Source organism: Cervus elaphus, chromosome X, assembly GCF_910594005.1.
Source record: "Cervus elaphus chromosome X, mCerEla1.1, whole genome shotgun sequence".
NCBI classification, from domain to species: domain Eukaryota; kingdom Metazoa; phylum Chordata; class Mammalia; order Artiodactyla; family Cervidae; genus Cervus; species Cervus elaphus.
In genome coordinates, this window is record NC_057848.1 from 52,244,669 (window position 1) to 52,269,647 (window position 24,979).

At 39.5% G+C, this 24,979-nt stretch overlaps 1 protein-coding gene across 2 annotated transcripts in view; it reads left to right on the forward strand.

Moving 5' to 3' along the window:
- The first annotated feature begins 15,662 nt into the window (after positions 1-15,662).
- Positions 15,663-24,979, forward strand: part of OCRL (OCRL inositol polyphosphate-5-phosphatase) — a 48,918-nt gene continuing 39,601 nt past the window's right edge. For both annotated transcript variants that reach the window (XM_043896181.1, XM_043896182.1), the window contains exons 1-4: positions 15,663-15,908; positions 16,172-16,251; positions 20,645-20,724; positions 23,437-23,475. In XM_043896181.1, coding sequence (XP_043752116.1) covers positions 15,870-15,908; positions 16,172-16,251; positions 20,645-20,724; positions 23,437-23,475 — 238 coding nt within the window. In that variant the 5' untranslated portion in view covers positions 15,663-15,869. The remainder of the gene's footprint in view (positions 15,909-16,171; positions 16,252-20,644; positions 20,725-23,436; positions 23,476-24,979) is intronic.

Consider the following 24,979-nt stretch of genomic DNA (forward strand, 5'->3'; position numbering starts at 1 on the left):
TGTGATCCCATTGCTCAGGGTTCTTCAGAAGCTGGAACAAACACTTCTGGTAACAGTATCTTGCTTACCACTCTAGTGACCGTTCTGTTCTTATCACAAAGCTACTTCACGATTCTTATCAAAGACATTTAAGCTAGTGACATTTTTGAAAATATGCAGTTTCCTTGGTACGTTAAGGAAAAGGTAAAATAGTAAAATAGCTAGTATGTCTAGTGTATACTCTTGTATCGGGCACTGTGTTAGGCTCTTTACGTATGATACTGCTAATCCTCCTGGTAATTAATGAAATAAATATTTTATCCCTATTTTACATATCAGAAAACAAAGACTTAGGCTAAACAACTCCTCTAAGGTCCCCCAGATAGTGAGTGACAGAAACCAGATTCAAAGCCAGACTGTCTGGCTCCAAACCTCATCTTTCCACTTCACCTTTACTAAGTTCTCTGTTTTTCACAAGGCTTCCTCGTTGACAGCAAAAATTATGTTGAGAAAATAACTGAAAAATATTTCTGCCAATTGTCTCCATGGTGTTCACTCTCTGTTTTTTTAGAAGAAACTGTCACTTTTAAGGCTTTGGTATTATATCAACCCAGATAATTTCTTTAGCTACACATAGAAGTTGTTGTAAGGTGGAAGTTATAGAATGATCTCAGATTCTTCTTGTATCCAAATTAAATTCTTAGAACAGTAATGGACTCAGGACAGTTAGAATTCAGGGACAGGGGGAAATCTAACAACTTAGATGTCCGAGAAGAAGCATTTGACAAAATATCATATAGTATATTCATAAATGGAATACTAAATGGTCATTTTGAATGATTATGTAAATATATATCTGATGACATGGGAATATGCTTCTAATGTATTGTTGAGTGAAAAAAGGCAAGCAAGAAAACAGAGTGACCCATTTTTGCAAAAAGAGAGAAAGAAATTATTTACATAAATAGATTTGCACAAAAGAAAGGTCTGAAAGGTACCACACTAAATGTTAATAGTAGTTACAGCAAGATGATGGGATTAAGGGTGACTTTTTCTTATTTTTGCTTTTCTAATCTAATTTTCCTCTATGAAGGTATTCATACTTATAAATGACATCATATATATATATATATAAATTGCTTTACTGCATACCTGAAACTAACACAATACTGTAAATCAACTATACTTCAGAAAAAAATACTGAAAAAAAATAACACTTTTCTCAGGTGACTCAAAAAATATTGCTGAAACCTGGGCAGGTTGGAATCATCCCTAATAGAAGGAGTAGGAAATAGTAGACAGGGTAAGTTAAAAAAACAGAGCAATTTCACACTGAAGAGACAATGCAGCTATTTCATGTGTAATATAGCAGAAGAAATATAAATTACTATGGTGTTTATAGTAATGCTACCTGGTTAAGGAACTGGTTTTTGTTGACAATATTTTAAGTTGCATGTAAAAGAATTGTTTTACTTCTAAAAGTTATCACACAAAACCTAGCTCAGGAAAAAATATAGCCAGATTTTTTAAATAGTGAAAGAATTTTTTTACTTCTAAAAGTTATCACGCAAAACCTAGCTCAGGAAAAAAAAAATAGCCAGATTTTTTAAATACTTCCCAACCTGAAATTCTACACACCCATGCATGCCCTAAAATATGAAACACAGGCTAAGTAATCTGAATTGGGTTTGCTAAAAAACAAATGGTGAATATTATTAGAGGCAGAGTGACACAGTTATTACCAGCTTGGTCTCTATAGTCAAAAAGACTTGTAGTTCGAATTCTACCAAGTAATTTAACCTCTCTAAGCCTCCAATTTGCAGCTGTAAAATGGATATAATAAAAGTCTACTTGAAATGAAGTGGAGGGAAGGGGGCCCAGGGGCTGGCTCCCCAGTGGCATCATGTTTTCCCTGCTCCACACATACCCTTCAGGTGTTTTGTTACCCTCTGTGATTTCTCCCACTTTTCCTCTTTTAATTTTGTCCTTGGTGTCCATTTTGGACAGATTTTATATGCATAATAATGTATTTATAGAACACTTTTCAAGGCTCTTTTTACAGTTTACCCACTCTGTGTGGAACAGTACGTCAAGGATTATGATGACTGGCATAGAAAATGGATTATGTCCTTTCCCGGAGCCTAGACCAGTGGTCTCAAAATTTAACATACCAGCATCACTTGGAGGGCTTGTTGAACACAGATGGCTGGACCCACTCCCAGACTCAGAATTGATAGGCTTGGGGTATGGCTAGGAATTTGCCTTTCTGGCAGGTTCCCAGGTAATGCTGATGCTGCTGGTCCACGGACCACACTTTAGGGCCAGCAACCTAGAACAGAGCTCAGCAAACTCTTTCTGTGAAGGACCAGATTATGAATGTTTCAGGCTTTCTGGGCCAAAAGGTCTTTGTTGTAAGCACTAAACTCTGGGCTATAGCATGAAAGCAGACATAGACAATAGGATAATCGTGTATATGGTGAGGGTCCTCCTCCTCCTCCTCCTCCTCCACCTCCTCCTCCACCTCCTCATCCTCCTCCTCCTCCTCCACCTCCTCCTCCTCTTCCTCCTCCACCTCCTCCTCCTCCACCTCCTTCTCCTTTACTTATGGACACTGAAATTTGAATTTCATATGATGACATATCATTCCTTTTTATACTTTCTGAACAATTAAAAAACATAAAAACCATTCTTAGGTCGAGTAATTTAAAATCGTTCATTTGTGACCCCATGGACTATACAGGCCATGAAATTCTCCAGGCCAGAATACTGGAGTGGGTAGCCTTTCCCTTCTCCAGGGGATCTTCCCAACTCAGGGATCAAACCCAAGTCTCCCACACTGCAGGTGGATTCTTTACCAACTGAGCCACCAGGGAAGCCCAAGAATACTGGAGTGGGTAGCCTATCTTTTCTCCAGAGGAACTTCCCAACGCAGGAATCAAACCGGGGTCTCCAGCATTGCAAGCGGATTCTCTACCAGCTGAGCTACCGGTCCTTAGGTCGAGGGTCATATAAAAATGGGCATCTGGCTGTGTTTGCTGACCCCTACCTGAAAAAGACTCATTGTCTAAGGAAGATAAAGCAAACACAAGCGGACAAGTGGAAAAAAGAGGCATAACAAAGCAATAAACATGTAAGTAGGTGTTTAACCTTGATAGTAACCAGGGAAATGCAGATTAAAACAGCAATGAGATACTGCTATACATCCAATAGAATGGCTAAAAATTTTTTAAAATTGACAATACCAAGAGTTGGTGAGGATGAGAAGCAATGGGAACCCTCGTGTAGTATGGCTTGAGTGTGTACATCGTGGAACCACTCTGGACACCAGTTTGGCATTATTTACCAGCTCTGAACGCACATGTACCCTTGCATGATAGAGAAAGAGATGTGCCACCCAGATTCTCCTTCAAGGAAGGACATTCTGTGCACATATGAGGAATGCCATGAACAGATAGCCTCCAGCTGCCAACTCCTTGAAGGTCTAGTTTAGCTGCGGAGAGTTGCTTTGCCCCAGGGTCACGCTCTTCCTAAGATGAATGAACAAGGTCAGGGTGTCAATGAGCCAGGCCAGATGCAGAGCACACTTGATGGGCTCTACTTGTTCCGAAGCTCCACACCAGGTTGGCTCAAGCTTTGTCAGACTTGTGTCACCGGTCAGGTCACCGTCCCCCTCGGCCCAATCCTCCTTCCTCTGCCTTTCTTTCACAGGTGTTAGTCCTCATAAACATCTTGCATTCAACACCCCATCTCAGCTTTTGCTTCTGGATAGCCCAACCTATGACACCTTGGACCTAGAAATCCCACTACGATAATATATCCCAGAAAATATCATTCTTATGTAATCACCAAAATCTGTGTACAGGAATATTCATAACGACTTTTGTTTATGAGAGCCAAATATCAGAGACCATGCAAATGCCCATCCACAGGGGAATGGATGTGATGGAATATTATACCAATGAAAATGGCAGCTATATATATCTACATGCATGACACAATATTGAGTGAAATAAGCACGTTATAAAAGCATGCATACTGTATGATGCTATCCATATAAACTTCAAAAATAAGTGAAAGTATTTATGGTTACATTCATAATTGACTATAAAGAAAAGCAAATAAAATGATTAGCATGAAAATAAAGATAGTAGTTATATCCAGGAATGATCTTCAAAATGTTTAATGATTGTTACGATTCAAATCCTATTGGATAGATGCTTTTATATCTCATGAGAGTATGCTGGCTCAGTACTAACACTGGTTTAATTCTAGGTGGAGGAAGAAGGGGTGGTCAGAGAGAGAGGCACTTGGTTTGGGGGTGTCTTCCAAAATGCTAGCAGTGCTTGGTTTCCTGATCTGGCTAGAGATTACATGGGCATGTAACCTTGGTAGTAATTTATTAAATTGTATACACACATTAAAAGCAGAAAAAATAGACATACTATAGGAAAGTGTGAATGCTTTATAAACGCTTGCTTCTAAAAGTATAATATGGATGATTTGCTTTAATGTATGGCAGAAACCAACACGATATTATTTCAACAATTTTTGTTTTAATAAAAAATAACTTTACCCCCTGTAAAGCACTGAGGAGACGGTGCGGGGAGTTAAGAATGCTGAGAGCTCATGCTGTTATCTCACTGTGTGCTCATTTGTTCTATAACAACATGATACGAAGCAGGCCTTGAAAAATTCCAATATGGTCTATAAGAGGTACACAGAGAGAAACAGTGTTGTTCAGAAGAAGCAACATTCTTTTCCAGCTGAGAGGTAACAGGAGGAACGCATCAAAGAAGAAGGACTATTTGAGGTGAGCATTGAAGAGTAGTGAGGATTCCAGCAGGTACAGCTGCAAGGGAGGTTGGAGGGAAGGGCAGCTTTCAAGAGATGGAAGATGTGATTAAGAAATTAGTCAGACTGATGAGAGCAGCATTTCCCAACTTGTTTTGATGTTTAATATTCTTAGATGTTAGAAAATGTAAAAAATTCTAAATCATACATTATTTTTTGTAAGAGATAACCTATATTGACTAACTACTGTTGCTAAGCGCTAGATACACAGCCAAAGCAAGACAGAGTCATGGAGTTTACATTGACTGTATCAGGACGTAATTTCTTTCTACAGGCACTGTTCTTCCTGAGAGCAGAAAACGATCTAGACTTATCCTTGTAAATTCAATGTTTTGTGTGTGTATGTGTGTGTGTGTTTCTCTGTGTGTGTGTCATTTCATGTTTAAACTCAGTCAGATGTAGGTGTAGCCTCCCTCCCTCCTTTAGGACCTTCAAGTTGATTTTGAACTCCAGAGTTTATGTAAGACTAAAATAGCAGTGGTGAGGAGGAGACATCCACATCTCGGGCTCTTGATATATTCTGCACTGGCCTTCCTTGAGATATGCAGTCACCCTGCCATCCATTCCTTCTGCCATCTCTGAAGGTGGCCAACTCCCCAACAGGCTTCTAATGACCCTGATCCCTACCACCACCCAACACTGCTTCCCCTGGTCATAACCACAAGACTCCAGCTTCTGTTTTCTTTTCCTACTCGCCTTCTTCTCAGTTCTGAGACTCTCATCTTAGGATGGAAGGATGGATGGAGTGAGTAACATAACATGTCTTGCCCAGCAAGGATTCTTTCCAAATCTTTACGTCTTATATCCTGCACTGAGACATAAAACAATCTAAAAACCAAGAGTATGTTCCTCCCTTCTTTTGTGACATCTGCCTCGGAATGGAGACCATCCTCATGTGTCACCTCCTGCCTCAAAAGGTCACAGGGTTGGGACTTCCCTGGTGGCCCAGTAGCTAAGACTCTGTGCTCCCAATGCAGCAGGCCCGGGTTTGATCCCTGATCAGGGAACTAGATCTCATGTGCAACAATGAAGTTTGAAGATCCTATGTGCTGCAACTAAGACCCAGTGCAGCCTAATAAATAAATAGTGTTTTTTAATTTAAAAAAGGTCACAGGGTTGAGGTTAGAAGAGAGCTTGGGTAATCTTAAGAGACCATCCTATTGGATCCATCATAGTGTAGATTAAATACCGCAAATAGATAAAAACTACTTTCAAAACCTGATTGGAATTCTTGAATTTTGTGCTTTAAAAAATATATCTAAAAAATATATTTAAAAAATATATTGCTTATTGCTTTAGTAATTTTTGCATTTAACCTTTGAATGATGACATTGGAAAGATGATTCTACTTGGCAGATGTAGATATTTTTATTTCTGATAAGCAAAAAACTGAGTTGAATTCAGCCATAACTCTATTTTTTTCTTTTAGAATTTTCAAATTGCTAGAGAAATCTTCAGGTGCCATGTAAGAATTTTGATCAGATAAATGCAGCCTATGGGTCTGATGAGTATCATCTTGGGAATTCGTAGAATTTTAATCATTTTTACAGTCTGTATTTCAACATCAGCATCCCTTTGATTTTTCGCAGATATGTGTTAAACAGCTTATGACCAGTAAAAAAAATATTTAACACTCTAAAAAGGTGAAGACCAAGATGGAAAGTTAGAAGTATTCAGCTGGATGATCAAAGGAACACCTGAATCATGAACACACCCATCTGACTGCCACTAACCACTTCACTTGTTCAGTTCCTAAGGGAAATATTGGGTAGAGCACAACATTTGTGAAAAGTAGATTTGGGAGGTAACTCTGGAAAGATGTGTTCAGGATAGAATCCTTTCTGATAATTTTTAACTCCAATTTCTGAGAGAAAGGAGGCTGGGTGATGTCAGACCTGGCTATGGGATTTGTGAAGCAGAAAGGAGATCCTAGTCAAGCAGAGCGAAATAGAGGAGGAGGGTGAAGGGATTTAGGAAACTAAGGCATGGGAAATCCCTGGTTGCCTAGTGGTTAGGATTCAAGGCTTTCACTACCATGGCCTAGGTTAAATCCAATGCGCTGAGAACTGCATGCACGGTCTGGGAACTGAGATGCAGGATAAAAGAAAAAAAGAAAGAAAGAAAGAAAAAAAAAACTAAACAGGGCAAGAAGTGAAGTGAAGTGAAAGTCGCTCAGTCGTGTCTGACTCTTTGCGACCCCATGGACTATACGGTCCATGGAATTCTCCAGACCAGAATACTGGAGTGGGTAGCCTTTCCAAAACCACAGTGACTGCAGCCATGAAATTAAAAGACGCTTACTCCTTGGAAGGAAAGTTATGACCAACCTAGACAGCATATTAAAAAGCAGAGACATTACTTTGCCAACAGAGGTCTGTCTAGTCAAGGCTATGGTTTTTCCAGTAGTCTTGTATGCATATGACAGTTGAACTATAAAGAAAGCTGAATGCCGAAGAATTGATGCTTTTGTACTGTGATGTTAGAGAAGAATTTTGAGAGTCCCTTGGACTGTGAGAAGATCCAACCAGACCATCCTAAAGGAGATCAGTCCTGAGTGTTCATTGGAGGGACTGATGTTGAAACTGAAACTCCAATATTTTGGCCACCTGATGTGAAGAACTGACTCATTGGAAAAGACTCTGATGCTGGGAAAGATTGAAGGCAGGAGGAGAAGGGGACAAGAGAGGATGAGATGGTTGGATGGCATCACCGACTCAATGGAGATGAGTTTGGGTAAACTCCGGGAGTTGGTGATGGACAGGGAGGCCTGGCGTGCTGCAGTCCTTGGGGTTGCAAAGAGTCAGACATGACTAAGTGACTGAACTGAACTGAGCCTTTCCCTTCTCCAGGGCATCTTCCCAACCCAGGGACTGAACCCAGGTCTCCCACATTGCAGGCAGATTCTTTACCAGCTGAGCCACAAGGGAAGCCCAAACAGGGCAAGAATAGAGTAGCAAAGGGAAGGTGAGCTGTAGAGAGTTGGAGGAGGGTTTTCAGGGCCTCGTGTGTCAAAGGAGACTAGCTGGGCCTATTCCCTTCACATGAGTCTTTCTCACCCCAAATTCTATAAGGAATGGAAGGTATAAATGGAGATACATAAATAAAAATGAGCTCTTCGTTATGCTGCTCTGCATGGACCACGATATCTATGTTGGATTTGTGTATTTGAAAAGTGAGGCTTTTCAAGTAGTGGTGATTTAAAAATCAATGAATCATTTATGCTTCTGCTCAGCCTGTCTTCCAGCCTCTGGCTGCTGACTCACCTATAAGAATCTTCCTCCCCAGCCTCATCTATGTTAGGCAGGCTTGTTTTTGCCTTTGCAGGCCCTATGCACTCTTTCTGGTGAAGGCTTCAGCCAGCATCATATTAAACATATTACAATGCGTCCCCATTCTGCATTAAAAATTTATATTTTTGCTATAAATTTTTGAAAGGGCTTTTGTAATTTTGCTCTTGAAATTATGTGCCTGTGCATAACTAATTTAATTTATAATGGCTGTGATTTCTCCATAATCATTGTGCACACTTGGAAATTCTTGGGAAGTCAGAAGATCCAACCTAAAAACTGTTTTCAAAGACAACTGACTTTTTAAATAAATGTAAAATTAAATAATTAATGAACTTGATAGAATGTTATATTTTGTGTCCTTTTAATGGAAATTATTTTTGAGTTTTTTAAAAGTATTTTACAGTCTATTTTAAAGATCTCACTTTTTTATTTTGAGAAAGCCCATAAGTCCTAAGCACTTAGTTATAGTTGTTTGATGGATAAAGGCAGGCACTGAACACACATTTATTCATGTGTATGTGTGTTGAGGGGGTAGTTGTGGTGATGGTGAATGGTGAGACTTGTGCTTTCTCGAAGCCAGAGTTTCATTTATTTGAATTTTGTTCAATGACCATTTAATTCTTTGCATTGGATGCCTTTTGTATGTAAATGCAAGTATAGGACATAAGACCTTTATTCAGTTAGGCAAAATGCCATCTGATGATAGATGAGAATGATCAGAGCTATACGTATTAAGGAATGTACAACAGAATTGACAAAACTTGAATTGTTAGCTATAAGAGATGAAGGAGATGCAGGGTTCATGGATAAATCTGGTTTCAAACTTGGTGACTAGAAAAATAGTAGTATCATTAACAACCATAAGTAAGTCACAGGGCAGTTATGGATAATATAATGATTTTAGCCATCTTACAGAAACACTTAACCACATACAAAAGCCCATAACTAAGCGAGGTACTTGAAGTGATCCTTAAAAAAGATGTACAATACTTTGCTGCAGTAGTAGGGCTAGGGAAATGATAAGAAATTAGTCCAGCTTGCCTTCATCCCCCTCTGCTGGCCCTAGGCTGAGTAGATACAAATTTTTACCCAACTTTGAATACATCCTAAACACCACTTCAAACTCCCTCACCCCATGACCTCTGCCTGCTATACTAATCCCCAAGCCTAATGTACCATCTTGGGATTTTTTCCCTATTCCTGCTTTCCATCTGCCAAGCATTGCAAGAAACGGTTACAGACTCATGCTGCTTTGGACATCTATGGTAGTCCATGCCATCTGCCTCCAACTGGGCTCTCTCTGTCGCTCTAAAACCTTCATTAACTTTTCTGGATTCGCTATCACTCTCTACCACTAACTGTTCCCTCCTTTACCTTGGTCATGTTCCTAAACCCTCTACGTTCAACTTCAATTTCATCATAAATTCCATCAGATTAAATGTGATCATTCAGGTAGAGCAGTTACCATAGTACCTGGCACATAGAAGTTTCTAAATAAAACACTTACTGTTATGACTGTGAACATTGAATGAATGCTGTAATGTGTTGGATTAAAAGCTCAGATTTTGGAGTCAGACAAACCTAAGTTTGAATCCTGATTCTGCCATCAACTAGCTAATGAGCAAGTTGCTAAACGTCTCTGACTCAGTTTTCTCATCTTGAAGATGGAAACAATACTTAGTATTAGTATTATCCAAAGTAGTATAATGTACTATTATACTATAGTATAAAATATTATACAAAGTAATATAATATTATATTATAATAAAATACTATACAAAATTGCATAATGTATAATATAATATTATACAAAGTAGCATAATATTACTACTTTACAGGAATTTCCTGAGAATTAAATGAAAGTATGTATGTGAAGCCATGTAAAGAATGTCTGTCATAGGAATTCAATGTTAAACCACCAGGTTTATTATTTTATTTCTATTAAAACATCAACTTATTACTTTAAAAAAAATCATCATCTCCCTTGTGAGAGACCACAGTTTTCAATGTCATCACCTCAGTATATTTCCATTTCTTCACAACCTCTTATTCTTGGTTTTTCTTTTTTTTTTTTTTTTGCCACCTCTAGGCTTGTGGGATCCTAGTCACCCTACCGGTGATTAAACTTCTGTCCCTCTCTTCGATGACTCCTCCTTTGCTTTAAGGAGGCTTCACATTTTGGCAAGAATTTTTGTTCAACCCTTCAAACTAATTATATTAAAATTATACTTCGTTCCTTTTTATTTCCAAACTCCCTCAATACATAGTCTCTTGCCCCCGTTTTCTCTGAATACAGTCTCTCCTCAATTTCCTGTAAACTTGTTGCTACCCTCTCGAGCATGCTGCCTGCTGAGTAGCTTCAGTCACGTCTGACTCTTGACAACAACATAGACTGTAGCCTGCCGGGTTCTTCTGTCCACGGGATTCTTCAGGCAAGAATACTGGAGTGGTTTGCCATTTCCTTCTCCAGGGGATCTTCCCAACCCAGGGATCAAACCCGAGTGTCCTGGGGCTCCTGCATTGAAGGCAGATTCTTTATCACTTAGCCACCAGGGACGCCTGCTACCCTATTACTGACCATTTATTGAAATTACTTATTTCATGGTCTCCAGTGAACTCCTTGACATATCCAAAGAGACTCTCTCAATTCTCATTTTCTTTGTCCTGTTTTCAGTGTTTGACACCGATAACCCTAAACTCCATATTATTTATTTTTCATCTTCATTTGTTGCACACATTTTCAAATGTAGAAAAGTACATGGAATAACATAATATATATATATATAACATATATATACCAATAACAATATATGTATCCTCCATTTAGTTCTATCAAATCTGGCCAGATCAACTTTCAGATTGTGTTTGAAAAAATAAATATTTCAGATATAGTTGATATTTCTTCTATGCCCCTCCCCAGTCTCAACCCTCTCCCTTTCTTGAATTTAACAATGATCATGCTCTTTCATGTTTATATATTATTACTATTACATGTATATAGCCATAAGCAATATATAATCTTTTCAAGCTTTATATGAATGGTATACTGTACATGTTTTGTAACTTTTTCTTTATGCTCAACATCATATTTTTGAGATTTAACTCTGTTTATACATGTTACTTGAGTTATTCATTTTAATTCCAAAATAATATTCAGTTTCATGAATACCAGGGTTCATTTTTTCATTCAACTCCTGATGGGCAGTTAATTTGTTTCCTTTATTTGAGATTACCAATTATGCTGCAGTGAGCATTCTTCTACATGTATCCTTATGCACAAAGGTTAGAATTTTGCTCAGGTCTACAGCAAGAAATAGAATTTCTGGGTTGAAGGGTATTATACACTGTCAAATGGCTCTTCATAGCAGTTCTATCAACTTATATTCCTTATAGTAGTGATCAGAGTTCTATCTGTTCTACATTCTCAACAACACTTGGTGTTGTCTGAATTTTTACATTTTTGTCAAACCAATGATTGTGGAATAGTATCTCATAGCTTGAAATAAAAAAAGGGGGTATAATTGATTTACAGTATTGTGTTAATTTCAGGTGTAGAACAAAGTGAATCTGTTATACAAATACACATATTCACTCTTTTTTAGATTCTTTTCCAATATAGGCCATTACAGAGTATTGAGTAGAGTTCCCTGTGCTATACAGTAGGTCCTTATTAGTTATCTGTGTTATGTATAATAGTGTGTATGTATCAATCCCAACCTTCCGATTTGTCCTTACTGCCCCCCACCCCCGTAACCATAAGTTTATTTTCTATATCTGTAACTCTATTTTGGTTTCGTAGATAACTTCATTTGTAGCTTTCTTCTGGATTCCACATATAAACAATATCATACGATATTTGCCTTTCTCTGTCTGACTCACTCCACTTGTTATGAGAATCTCTAGGTCCATCCATGTTGCTGTAATGGCTTGAATTTTTAATTTCCCTGAGTAGTAATGAGGTGAATCATCCTTTCATATCTTTTTGTCCTTTCATGTCCTTTGGATATCCTTGACTATGAATTGCTTAGTCATTTATTCGTTTATTTATTTTGGGCTGTGTTGGGTCTTCGTTGCTGCATGAGTTTTTCTCTAGCTGTGGCAAGTGAGGGCTACATTCCAGTGGCAGTGTGCAGGCCTCTCATTGAGGTGGCTTCTCTTGTCTCGGAGCATGGGCTTTAGGGCACAAGGGCTTCAGTAGTTGCAGCTCATGGGCTCTAGATCACAGGCTCAGTAGGTGTGGCACACAGACTTAGTTGCTCCACAGCATGTGGAATCTTCTTTGACAGGGATCGAACCCGTGTCTCTAGCATTGGCAAGTGGATTCTTTACCACTGAACCACCAGGGAAGTCCCTTTATTCATACATTTTGTCAGTTTTTCTTTTTCTTATTTTTCTGGGGGAGAGCATGCCCCATGCAAGGCATGTGTGATTTTAGTTCCCCAGCCAGGGATCAAACCCATGCCCCCTGCACTGAAAGCGTGGAGTCTCAACTACCGGCTCTCCAGGGAAGTCCCTGTCAGTTTTTCTGCAAGGTTTCTTTCTTTTTTCCTCACCGATTTGTAGAGGTTCTTATGCATTCAAGACACAAATTCATTTATTTATTTAATCAATATTTTTCTAGCATCTACTTTGTTCTAGAAATGGTTCTAGGTGCTGGGAATGCAAGAATGTAAGAACTCCTGCCCTTCCAGAACTCACATTCTGGTAGGGGAAGGTAAGCAATAAATGCAATTGATAAGTAAAATAAAATAATGAACAGTGAAAAATCTTCAGGAGAAAAAATAAACAGGGAAGAGAGATAGGGAGTATGTGTGTGTGGAAGTGGGAAAGGAAATTGTTGAACTGAAATTTTTAAAAAACCTTTATAAAATTTCACACAATGATTTTTTTAAATTTTATTTACTTATTTATTTTTGGCTGTGCTGGGCCTTCATTGCTGCATGGTTTTTCTCCAGTTGTGATGAGTGGGGCTACTCTCCTGTTGCAGAGCCTCGGCTCTAGGGCATGCAGGCTTCAGTAGTTGTAGTACAAAGGCTCAGTAGTTGCAGCTTCCGGGTTCTAGAACACAGGCTCAAAAGTTGTGGCACATAAGCTTAGTTATTCCTCAGCATGTGGAATCTTCCCAGACCAGGGATCGAACCTGTGTCTCCTGCATTGGCAGGCAGACTCTTCATCATTGAGCCACCAGGAAAGCCCCTGAACTGCAGTTTCAAGTAAAGTTGTCTAGGAAGACCTCTCTTAGAAAGTGACTTTTGAGCAAAGACCTGAATAAGGGAAGAGTGCAGGCAAATCTTTCTGAAAGTGTTAGCCGTTCAGTCGTGTCCGACTCTTCACAACTCCATGCCATTAATTGTAGTCCGCCAGGCTCCTCTGTCCATGGGATTTCCCAGGTAAAAATACTGGAGTGGGTTGCCATTCCCTTCTCCAGGGGATCTTCCCGACCCAGGGATCAAACCTGGGTCTCCTACATTGCAGGCAAGTGCTTTACTACCATCTGAGACACTAGGGAAGCCCAAGAGTGCAAGCAAAGTGAACCGCCAGTGCAAAGGCCCTGAGGTAAGAGTGTGCCTGGCAAATCCTAGGAATAGAATGGAACAGTGTGATTAAGCAGAATGAGTTGGAGTGAGTGGTGGGAGAATGAGTTAGGTTATGACATCTAGAGTGTAGAACCTCATAGGTTATCCTTTGTCAATTATAGTTACTGAAAATGTTTTGCCAGCCTGTGGCTTGTCTTTTAACTTGTTCATGTTATCGTTTTTTTGCCTGTTCTGTGATTTATTCTATTCACCCAAAAATATATACTGGCCAGCCTTCTGAATCAGCTAATATTTAGAGATCTACCACGTTAATTTTTGCAGCTGCATAGTATTTCACACAGTATGAATGGACCACAGGTTCATTTGCATTTCTTTACATTCTTAAAAAAGAAATGCTCAGATGAACATTCTTGTCCATTCTTCTTTGGGAACATCTACATGTTAACCGTATAGTAAATGTCTAGCAGTGCAATTTGTTTGTAACTAAGTACATGTGTCCTTTATATTCTGATATTGCCACATTTCATACTTTCATGTTATCCTGAAGTGCATACATTTTGATGTCTAATGTAGCTAAATGTGTCAATCAATTCCCCTACTTCCTCCTTTTTAATGTCTTAAGTAATCATTCTCATTCCCTAGGTCATAACGATATTCTCCTATTTTCTTCTGAAAGTTGTAAAGATTTGCTTTTCACATTTAGATATTTAATCCATGGGGAATTGACTTTTTTTCCCTCTATGGTGTGATATAGGGATCAAATTTTATTTCTCCATGTGGATTATCAATATTCCCTGCACCATTTAGTGGATAATCCATTTTTCCCACATTAATTTGAAAAGTCAAATATGCCACATATCAACTTTCCATATATGTGTAGACCTGTTTTGGGGCTCAGTATTTGATTCCATTGGTCTTTCTACTTCCATACCACACTGTGTTAATTAATACAGGTTTAAAGTCAGTCTTGATATATAGTTCATCATAGAGTCTTGAACAAAAGAATAACACAACTGAAACATTAGGAAGAATATTCTTATGACTGTCAACAGAGTAAATTGGTCAAATGAGATATCACAAGGGCTTACACTCAAGTGATGGCAGTGTGAATGGCAAGAAAACAAAGAATCTAAAGGTAATTCCAAAGACCATATCAATAAGATTTGCCGGCTGATTGGATACGAAGCAATCAGGAGAGAGGAATCTAGCATATGGGGCTTCCCAGGTGCATGCGTGCTAAGTCGCTTCACTAGTGTCCCACTCTCTGAAACCCTATGGACTGTAGCTTGCCAGGCTTCTCTGTCCATCGGGATTCTCCAGAATCCCACTCCAAGAATACTGGAGTGGGTTGCCATGCCCTTCCTTCTCCAGGGGATCTTCTCAACCCAGGGATCAAACCCGCATCTCTTACATCTTCTGCTTTGGCAGGTGGGTTCGTTACCACTAGCGCCGCCTGGCAATGCAGGAGACACAAGCAAGCACATGGCTTTGAAATTTCAAACCTGCGTCGCTGTGTGAAATAACCGTGGGCTATTGTCACCCAATGCTTTGCTAACAATGAGTTATATATTAGGCAAGGGATGTGGGCCAGAGATAATATGTTTGGTGTTTGCCTGCTTACAAGTGAGCTTAAAGGGGGGCAGAGAAAGCAAAGGTATGATCTTTGGGGATTTTTTTCGATTTAGGGGATGGAAGGATGGAGTGAGGTGGGGGGACATCTGAGCGGTAGGATAACCAGCACGGTATATTCTGTTAACCATAATAAGGATATTTTGAATGGAGGATGTGGGTCCTAGTGGCCCCAACACCTTTGAGTTACTTCATGGGCATAACTGTATTTTGTTTCTACGGCAACCTTCAAAGTCCCCAAAACAATTCTGGCGTCACAGACAGCCTTGAAAGCTTAGCCCTTGCTGGACGTGCGGGAGACGCCCCCAGTCCGTCGGGTCTCTCCCTGCAGTTCCGCAGGTTGGCCGCAGGGGGCGGAATCTGCGGCGGCCTGGAAAACTGGCGGGGGTGGGAGGCGCCGCTCTCTCTCGGGTCAGGCTCCCGGCTCCCGGCTCTGGGCTCCAGGCTGCGGGCTGCCTGCGCCCAGCACGGAGCCGTTTCTCTAAGGACGCGCAGCCGAGGCTAAGGGGTGTGAGGACGCGGGAGGCAGTATCGTCGGATCAGCCCGCAGTCCGCAGCCCCGCCGAGCCTGGAAGCCGCCGGGATGGAGCCGCCGCTCCCGATTGGAGCCCAGCCCCTTACCGTATCCGCCTGAGAAGGGGGAGGGGAGGCCGCGCAGGGCGGGGGTGGGGGTCCGCGGGACTGCGGATCGCGGCGGAGGGGCGGCTAGGGGGCAATCGGGCCCCGAAGCCGAGCCGAGCCGGGGAAGGGGGCCGGCGCGGGAGGCGCTGTCTCGGACGCTGGGGAGGAAGGGTGGGCAGAGGGGCAGGAACCTCTCGCCACCCCGCACCGCGGGTCCCCTCCAGGGCCGCGCTTGTAGAGAAGACCCTTGACTAGCGCCCGCATACTATCGAGGGTATGGAGATGAAGGGTCCTCTCCGGGAGCCCTGCGTGCTGACCCTAGTCCAGAGGAACGGGCAGTATGAGTAAGTAACCACCTGATACCCACAGAGGAGGGGAGCCTGCCATTACCTCCCAACCCCAAACCGCGACAAGCCACCCACCCTCCACCCACTGAGGCCACGTGGGCAACAGGTTCGGCCGGGTGTGAAGTGCCAGTGCTCTAACCACCCGGCTTTCTCCCCAAGTTTGCTCCTGGCCTGTGGCTCAGGAAAGGGCTCAATGGGCGGGCAAGCAGGAAGCCTGGGTTCTTAGTTCCTGCCCCTGCAAATGACATGGGTTGTGTAATCCTGGGCTAGTCAATAAAGCTTTCTGGGCCTTAGTGTCCTCATCAGTTTAATAAAAACATGAACTGCCTTACCTTATAGCCTTTGGAGTTATAACTGGGAGAATAATAAATACGAAAGTGGTTTACAAAGAAGTAAAAGTGCTGTAGAAATGCTTCATTGTTAACCTTCTCTTAACCTCATTCAACTGGTTCCTCCAGTCTCTCCACCCCTTTATTCCATTTGCTTGAAGGCATATTCATTAATTCAGTCATGATTTTGTGTAGGCCAGTAACTGCTTCCCTTACTGACTTGACTGTTAGAAAAAGTAATGAAATGTGTAGAAATGTAAATGACTTTTGGCCTTTCATCAGGGTGTGTTACCTTCCACTCTGACTTGGACATAGGAGCTCAGTAAAGACTGTTGACTGATTGATCAAAAGATTTTGATAAGCCATCAACCATATCTGCTGATGTCACTTCCTTGCCACTAATGCTTCACCTAAAGTATCTCTGATGACTATCCTATATAGGTAGGTCCCTATCCCTTTATGCCCCAGCCACCGCCCCTGGTTCTTGGCTGGTTTCTTCACATCAGTGAAGAATTGTCAATCACTTAAATCCTGCCATCCCCCAACAATGGATTCTGCTTAAAAACAATTTTTCTCAGTCCCTGCATTTAGATTGTCCAGATTCAATCTTTGTCTGTGCTGTCTAGTTTACAGAGAAGAAATTTCCATTGGCCTAGCCTGCCCTATTCTGAAACTCTTGGTGCCATTCAAACTGGATGTCAGCTGGTTCTATGGAAGTAGCTCTTGCCTAGATTCTGCTTGGTCGATTCTGTTGTTGTGATAAGTTCATTTTATTTTTCCCAGATTTCATCAAACTGGAAGACCAGTTTAATGAAAGTAAATTCAACAGAAAAGTGAGAAAAGTGGAATACCAGTACCACGTCCAAAGGCAAGAATAGAATGGGAAGATGTGAACCTTGGGCAAACCATTAAATTTTTGGTGCCTTGGTTTCCTCTTCTTTAAATTATGAGAATTAAATAAAAATAGCTACATTGTTGAGATGACCACATCCCAGGATCTGGTCCCTTGGTTCTGTAGGTTTGGAACTGTTCACCTGATAAGGGAACAAGTGGATGGCCTTGAGATAAACACCTCTTTCTATCTGGTCTCATGCACTGGAAGCACTTTTAAACTTTCAGTGGTAGCTCTCCTGATTATTTTTATCTTCCCTTCTAGAGAAATCAAATTCTATGTTACAGTTCTGTATAAGTTATGAGTATAGCACAAGTCACACTCAATGGCTAGATGTGTGTCAGGTACTCTTCTAAGCACTTTCATGAATTAGTTCATTTAACTCTCATGTGAGGATTACTGTGAAATTGTAATATTATCATCGTCATCCCCTTTTTCTTGGTGTAGATATGGAGTTCCAGAGAGGTTAAGTCATTTGTTCACAGTCAGGAAGTAACATAGCTGAGATTTAAAGCCATGTAACATCTTAGAATTACATTGTATCTGAGAAGTTTCTTTTGAAATCATTTATTGGAGACACCTAATACTGTCAAACCATCTGTATAATCCTTGTCTCTTGGGTGCCTTCTTTAGTTTTGTAGTTCCTGCTGTTAACCATAGGAGAAAATTACTTGAGAGACTAAAATTACAATTGAAAATGACTTTATTGCACACAAGGAATCAAACACTGACATTCTTTTTTTCAAGGTAAATAGATTATGATGCAACCTGTTGTTTCATCTTTAACCTTCCTTAAACAAATCAGAGTATTTCCTAGGGAAATATTTGTGGACTTGACTTGAATTCCCAGTTTATGTTTTTTTTATTTTTGGGGGGGGGGGTCACATTTCTTTTTTAAATTGATATTTATAACATTATGTTAGTTTCAGGTGTACAATATAATGACTTGATACTTGTATATACTATGAAATGACGACCACCATAAGTCTTATTAACATTCATCACCACACATAGTTAACAATTTTTTTTCTTTTTTTCTATCTTTGTGCCACATGGTATGTGGGATCTTGGTTCCGGGGCTGGGGATTGAACCTGCACCCCCTGTATTGGAGGCACAGAGTCTAAACCACTGAATTGCCAGGGAAGTTCCTTCAACATTTTTATTTCTTTTGATGAGAACTTTTAAGACATATCCTCTTAACAACTTTCAAATATACAGTACACTATTATTAACTATAGTCATCATGCTATACATTACAGCCCCAAGACTTAACTATTTTATAACTGGTAATTTGTACCTGTTGACCCCCTTCACCCATTTCACCCACCCACCCCTATCCTCTGCCTCTAACAACTACCAATCTGTTCTCCGTGTCTTTGAGTTCAGTATTTTTGGTTTTTGTTTTTCTGTTTCACACATGAGATCATATGGTATTTGTCTTTCTCTGTATGACTTCTTCCACTTAGCATAATGCTCTCAAGGTCCATCCGTGTTGTCTGTTTTGTGTTGGTTTTTAACAAGACAATCCAGTTGAAACTTTACTGTTAATGTTCAACATCATTTCTATATTATTTACTTGGGAATTACATTGGTTTGTGTTCATTTTCCTTAAAGCAAGCTCTTTCTCATTGACCGTTGCTTTGTCAGTCTTATCTAGTTTCTGGCCTACATCTGGGTTTATAGGACTCTACTCAACTCATGAACTTTGCAGTTTGAGAAGGACCTGCCCCTAAATTCTTCTTTCTAATCACCTTAAACTATTAATGCCTGAAAGTTAGGCAAGTAGAATCAGAGCAGAAAAACAGCATTAATACTTTTATTTCCCTTAGTTCTATCTAAGCATTTCTTTCCCCCAAGTTACCCCTTTTAAGTTAACACATTTGAAAAAAAAATTCAAAAAGCTAAAATGACAAGCCCCCCAAAAGACAACAAAATAGAAATCAAGCCCTTCTAAAGAATGATTTCTAAGGTCAAATGTTGACCAAGTATGTTTAGAAATTCACCTCTCTTTATAGCTTAATTAAATGTTTATTCAACCAAAGTTATTGATCATCTATTAGGTAAGAGACAAAACTGAATATGATAGGGTCTTTGCTTTCATGGAGTTCAAATCTGAGGGATTCATATATAGTTTTTTGTATGTATGTATATAGTTATATATGTAACTATAATGGAGTGTGTTAAGTGCTATATTTGAGGGACAAGCAAAGGCATGAGCCCACTAGTTCTGCCTGAGGTTACTTGGGAGGAGTTTCACAGAGGAGTTGATAGTTTGAGCTAGGTCTCAGGGAAGAAAAGAATAGTGCTCCTGGCTCAAAGAACCACCTGAAGAGTGATTTTGGGGGAAGTTAGGAGATGTTCAGGATGACCTTTTACCAGTAGGTTGCACCTTGATTCTGGACCACTAAGATTAAGTAGTAAGTGAAAATTAATATTTCAGGAGTACATAGGAATTTGGAAGTCTTGTGTTTCATACTGAGCGGCCAAGTTCAGTCATGCTTACCAGAAATACTAGCATTAAATCATAAACCATGATGAAAACACAGGGATATAAAAGCAATCTGGTTGTGATATCTGCTACCTCATTGGTCACTGGGATTATTTTGACTGATGCAGCTGGCTGGGCACCTCCTCTTACTTCTCCATGAGCCTGTATACTTGAAAAGATAGAATCATTCTTTGATAAAAGCCATGGGAATAAAATCAGAAAGCTAATTGATGAAATTTATAATCCATTTATTCAACAAACATAAGGGACTGCTACATGCCAGGTGTTGTACTAGGTGCTAGAAATACTGTGGTGAAAAGACAGCCATAGTCCCTTCCCTCATGGTCTTCACACCTAACTGTTAGTTCTTCACCCTGGTATACGTAATCTGAAGGTGTGTGCACTATAACTCATGCTCTTAAAATTGTAAACTGTTTTTAGGATGTAGACTGTGTTCTCCATGGCACTGAACTGTGGGTATTCAGGTACTGATCATCATTAATATCCTTTTAGACCTAAAGCAATTTCTACCATGATTCTCAGATCCAGGGAACAAGATCCAACAAGTCTAATAAATACAGACTGGATTTGTATAACAATACAGCAATGTATTTTGTTGTTAATTTTTTTTTTTTTAGTTTTTCAGTATCTATTCATTGATGCATTCTTCTGTTTCCTAGGCTAATAATCCAGTTGCACAAGAAGGAACAGCGTGTTCAAGATATCATTCCTATAAATAGCCACTTTAGATGTGTTCAAGGTACTAGCTTTAATTGCTTAGTTAGTTTTATAATGTTTTTTCCTTTGGTCGTTATCTCATTGTATAACATCATACATATTTAGATTTGTCACTGCACATAAAATGAAATGCATTACCCTCTGTAAATAATCTACCATTGAGAAGATGATAAATTCTTTGTCTAAGAGTACTGAAGGATTATATTGAAATATATATATTCTCACCTGCCACCCTGGCTGGGGTTAGAGATAGATGTGGTCTGTTATCTATGTAGGTAGTCTTTTATGCTGATGAACCTATATGTAGATTTTAATCACATTCTTGGGCTTAACTGATAAACTGCTCATTGTAAACTATCAAGGTCACTTCAGTTCACATACATTCAGCACTTTCTCCCCACACTATTTGAAATTAAAACATTTGGAAACACGCCTTGCCAGATTGTAGTACCTTACACTTAATTGTGCTGATTCTCAAACCTTGACATTGGTGAATCATAAGAAAATCAACTCTGGGGAGGAAATACTTGGCTTCCTGCCTTCAAATTTGGGGAAAGAGAACAGAAAATCTGTTGTTTCATCTGCTACAATGAGACTCAAAAATTGGGAGGTTTGTGTAGGAGGTGTTGCTTCTGTCATTTCACATTGCCCTAGAAAGGAAATTGATTATTAGAGAATAAATGCATTATGTTTCCGGTGGCTCCATTGGCTTATCAGACAGGCATTCTGTGTCAGCTACAGCTTCTTGGAAAACTTGAATCCTGACTTGCATAAATTCTTTCTTAAACTACATGCAACTTTTTTGATCACAAAAGTAATGTATGTACTGTAAAAAGTTGGGAAAGAACAGAAAATTATAAAGGAAATAAGTAAATTCACGTCCTTCAGAGATAAATACCTAACATTTTCCTTTTTTCTACACATGTAACTTTTAGGGTGGGTGGAGCTCATATATATATGTGTTTTTTGTCCGTTCCATTTGCTATCATGTTTTGGGTGCTTTTACATGCTATTAATAGTTGTATACTATTCAATTTTATGAGTAAGCTCTACTGTAGTTATTCCCTGTGTTTGACATTTGAGTTGTTTTTTGTTAGTATAAATAATGAATCTTCCTGCATGTCTCTTACTTCCTTAGGATTTATTCCTATAAGTAGAAATACTAAGTGGGCATGACTTTTTAAGAGAGCATGTATTAAGAATTAAAAATACCCACTGTGAATAGAATCCATATTGTGTAGTAGAATGAATTCTTTTATTTAGAAGCCCTGTGTAAGAGAGACATTGAAGGAGGCACCTGCGTGCCAAAATAAGTTACTGTGGTCACCTCACTTCTGATAGCATAGTGCTTTTTGTTACATACTTAGCCCTTTAAGGAGGAGAAAAGCCAAAGACAATGATGTTAGTATCCTATTAACTCTATACCTTCTTTGTGCTACTTCTAGAATTTCTTTTACCTTGTTTCTCTTGGTATCGTCTTTAATAAGAAATAGATGGCAGATTGCTAGGTTGGAATCTAGGAAAATTTGTGTGCATGCACACGGTAATCCTCATGACAAAAGGAACAGATACCTCCTTGAGTTTTCACATCCTTTCTGTTTCCCAACCTGTACATCTATTTTGAAAAATCTATGAGTACTTGGGTTTTAAAGAATTAAAGTTACCAAAGAGCAGTTGTGAACTAATACCTCTGTCTTGAAGCACTGTTGTCCCTTGCTTCATTCATCATGCTAGTAAAAGTATTGAGACTATTCTCTATTATTAGACAACTTGGGGCATTATCCGTTCTTCTGTTGCACCTGAATAATGGAGCCAAATTACAGTCCAGGCAAGTGAGGGAGCTAGTAAAGACTGAGACTACTCCTGGCCAAGGTGGATCCAGACTCATCACAAGGAGTCAGTGCCTTTGTGCTCAGTTGCTCTTTACAACCCCAGACTGCAACCTGCCGGGCTTTGTCCATGGAATTTTCCAGGCAGGAATACTGTAGTGGGTTGCCATTTCCTCCTCCAGGAAAGAGTCAGTACCCAGAGGGAGTACCCAGAGTTTAACCAGCCAGGAGGGTCTGACAGGTGCCAATGGCCAAATCCAAGAGGAAGTGATGAGTTGGATCTAGACACTAGAGGTAAGAGAGGAAGTCTAGATGAGCCATGGAGAGAAAATAGAACTTTGAACTTGACCCGTTTTATACTTGTTGGGTGTGCCTTGGTAGTTAATGGTAGCCTGAAGATAACTTCAAGTATTCTCTGCTCCTGTATGGGGCAGGGGTGGTGGTAATGAGGTCATTGGAAAATTTTCAGAGACTAGATTTGAGTTAAAGTAATTTACCTCTAGGCTTTTGGGGTCACTTTCTTGGCTTTTTATAAGAATTATCTAAATGATACAGTTAGATTATATTAAGTTAGTATGTTATAGTTGAGGGGAATTAAACTCACCTTCACTTGAATTAACATGTTATATTCCCTACTATTGTCATTGCTTGATTTGCTTTGAGGAATTCCATGTGATTACTTGTTCAATGCATTTTTGTTTTAGTTGAATTGCTTATAATCTTTAGGACACAGTGCTATTAAAATCCCCTTTTAAAAGTGCTAAACAAAAAAGCAAAGGATTTTTTTTTAATGTGTTCTAAAACCTAGGAGTGGTGATTGAAAGAAGTAGTTAGGTGTGTACTTCTTTGGGTTATAATGAATGGTTTTCTCTTCCCTGATCCTATTCTTTCTTCTTTTCCTTTAGAAGCGGAAGAAACTCTTTTAATTGACATAGCTTCAAACAGTAAGTATCTTTCTGAATGGAGTTGATTTTCATTCAACAAATATGTACCTGAAGATCCACTGTATGTAAGACACCTTTTTTGCACAACTTTTATCTTACCATTTTATCCTGTATTCTCTATTTTCATAAGGCAGCCATACATGTTAGTATTGCCTCCCCAAAACACTTAGCCTAAGCTTAAGAAAAAGCAGGTGGCTGGCAAGAGTCTTTAAAAAGTTGAAAACGTGATCTGCTTTTCTGATGCTGAACTTCTTTGAGATACCAGTTTTTTGTTGCTATCAGTTAAGTCATTCCTGTGGAGTAGGAAATTGTAGGAAGGGCCGTAAAGTGTTTAAGGCACAAAAGGTTTGTTTATGAGGTTTTTTTTAACTGTTGTTACATTTTAAGCTTTTTTCCCCTACCTACTTTTGATTTTTACATGTTAAATCATAATGTTTTCCTTAATTTATTATATTATTTGGGAGGCTACAGAGTCCCTTTTGTACCAGGGATACCTTTTGTTTTTTTCTTAAAATAGTTTTGGTCTTTTATTTAAGACTGTCTTCTCAAGGCGTTTCTTTATCAGAGAGAACACAGTCTTCCTTCTCACTGTTTCCGTTCTTGCATTTTTTATCTGCTTGAAACAAATCATCTTCGACTGTCTGTGCAAGCTGTTCTCCATTTATCATCTAAAATTGTGCTTTGTTAACATGGGGAGGAAAAAATGGGCACTTGAATGCTACTGTATCTACTCTGTGGTTGCCGTGGGAAAGAGTATGTGACGACATGAATCCAAATCAAATGGGGTGCTTTACCTCTTGGTTGAGTCCTTGGATGCCTGGGACTTGGCCCTTAGCTTGGGGCTATCAGTTCATACATAATTTTGCTTAGACATAGTCTCCCCGTCCTTGGCACTATTGTTTTGTATTACACAGTTTAGGTACTTCTTCTGATTTGGATTTTATTATTCTTTCCTTTGGTCCTAAATTTTGGAACTCTTAAGGGCTGATCCTAAAAGGCTAAGCACCTCCAACTTCTAGCTTCTACTGCAGATATCCAGGATAGCAAGTAACCTAATATCTATGTCTTACTGTACTTAAAAAGGAGAAGGCAAGAGCAATACTAATAAAGCAAAATGTGAGCAAAGTTTGTTCAGCAGTGACTCACATTGCTGCTGAAATCTGCTGAAATTAGATACCTAAATGTCCTGTTCTTAGTATGGAAATAGGTATTTCCATAGCTTGAAAGTTAAACTGAGCTGTGCCTTTTCTCTTACAAACACCTAATTTATGACATTCGTTTAGTTGGCCTCTCCTACATGGAAATTAACCATGTGTTGCTGTGTCCAGAGTTCAAGTTACTAGATTACATGGGAAGGAGTTAAGTAACCACTTGAATAAAATCCTTCATTTCTGCCTATTTATTAATATTTGTACTGAAACTAGATTTTGTCTTGATCCTTAGGCTTCACATATAAACCTTTAGAGCACACAATATGTTGCTGGAGGAGACCTTGGGTTTGTTA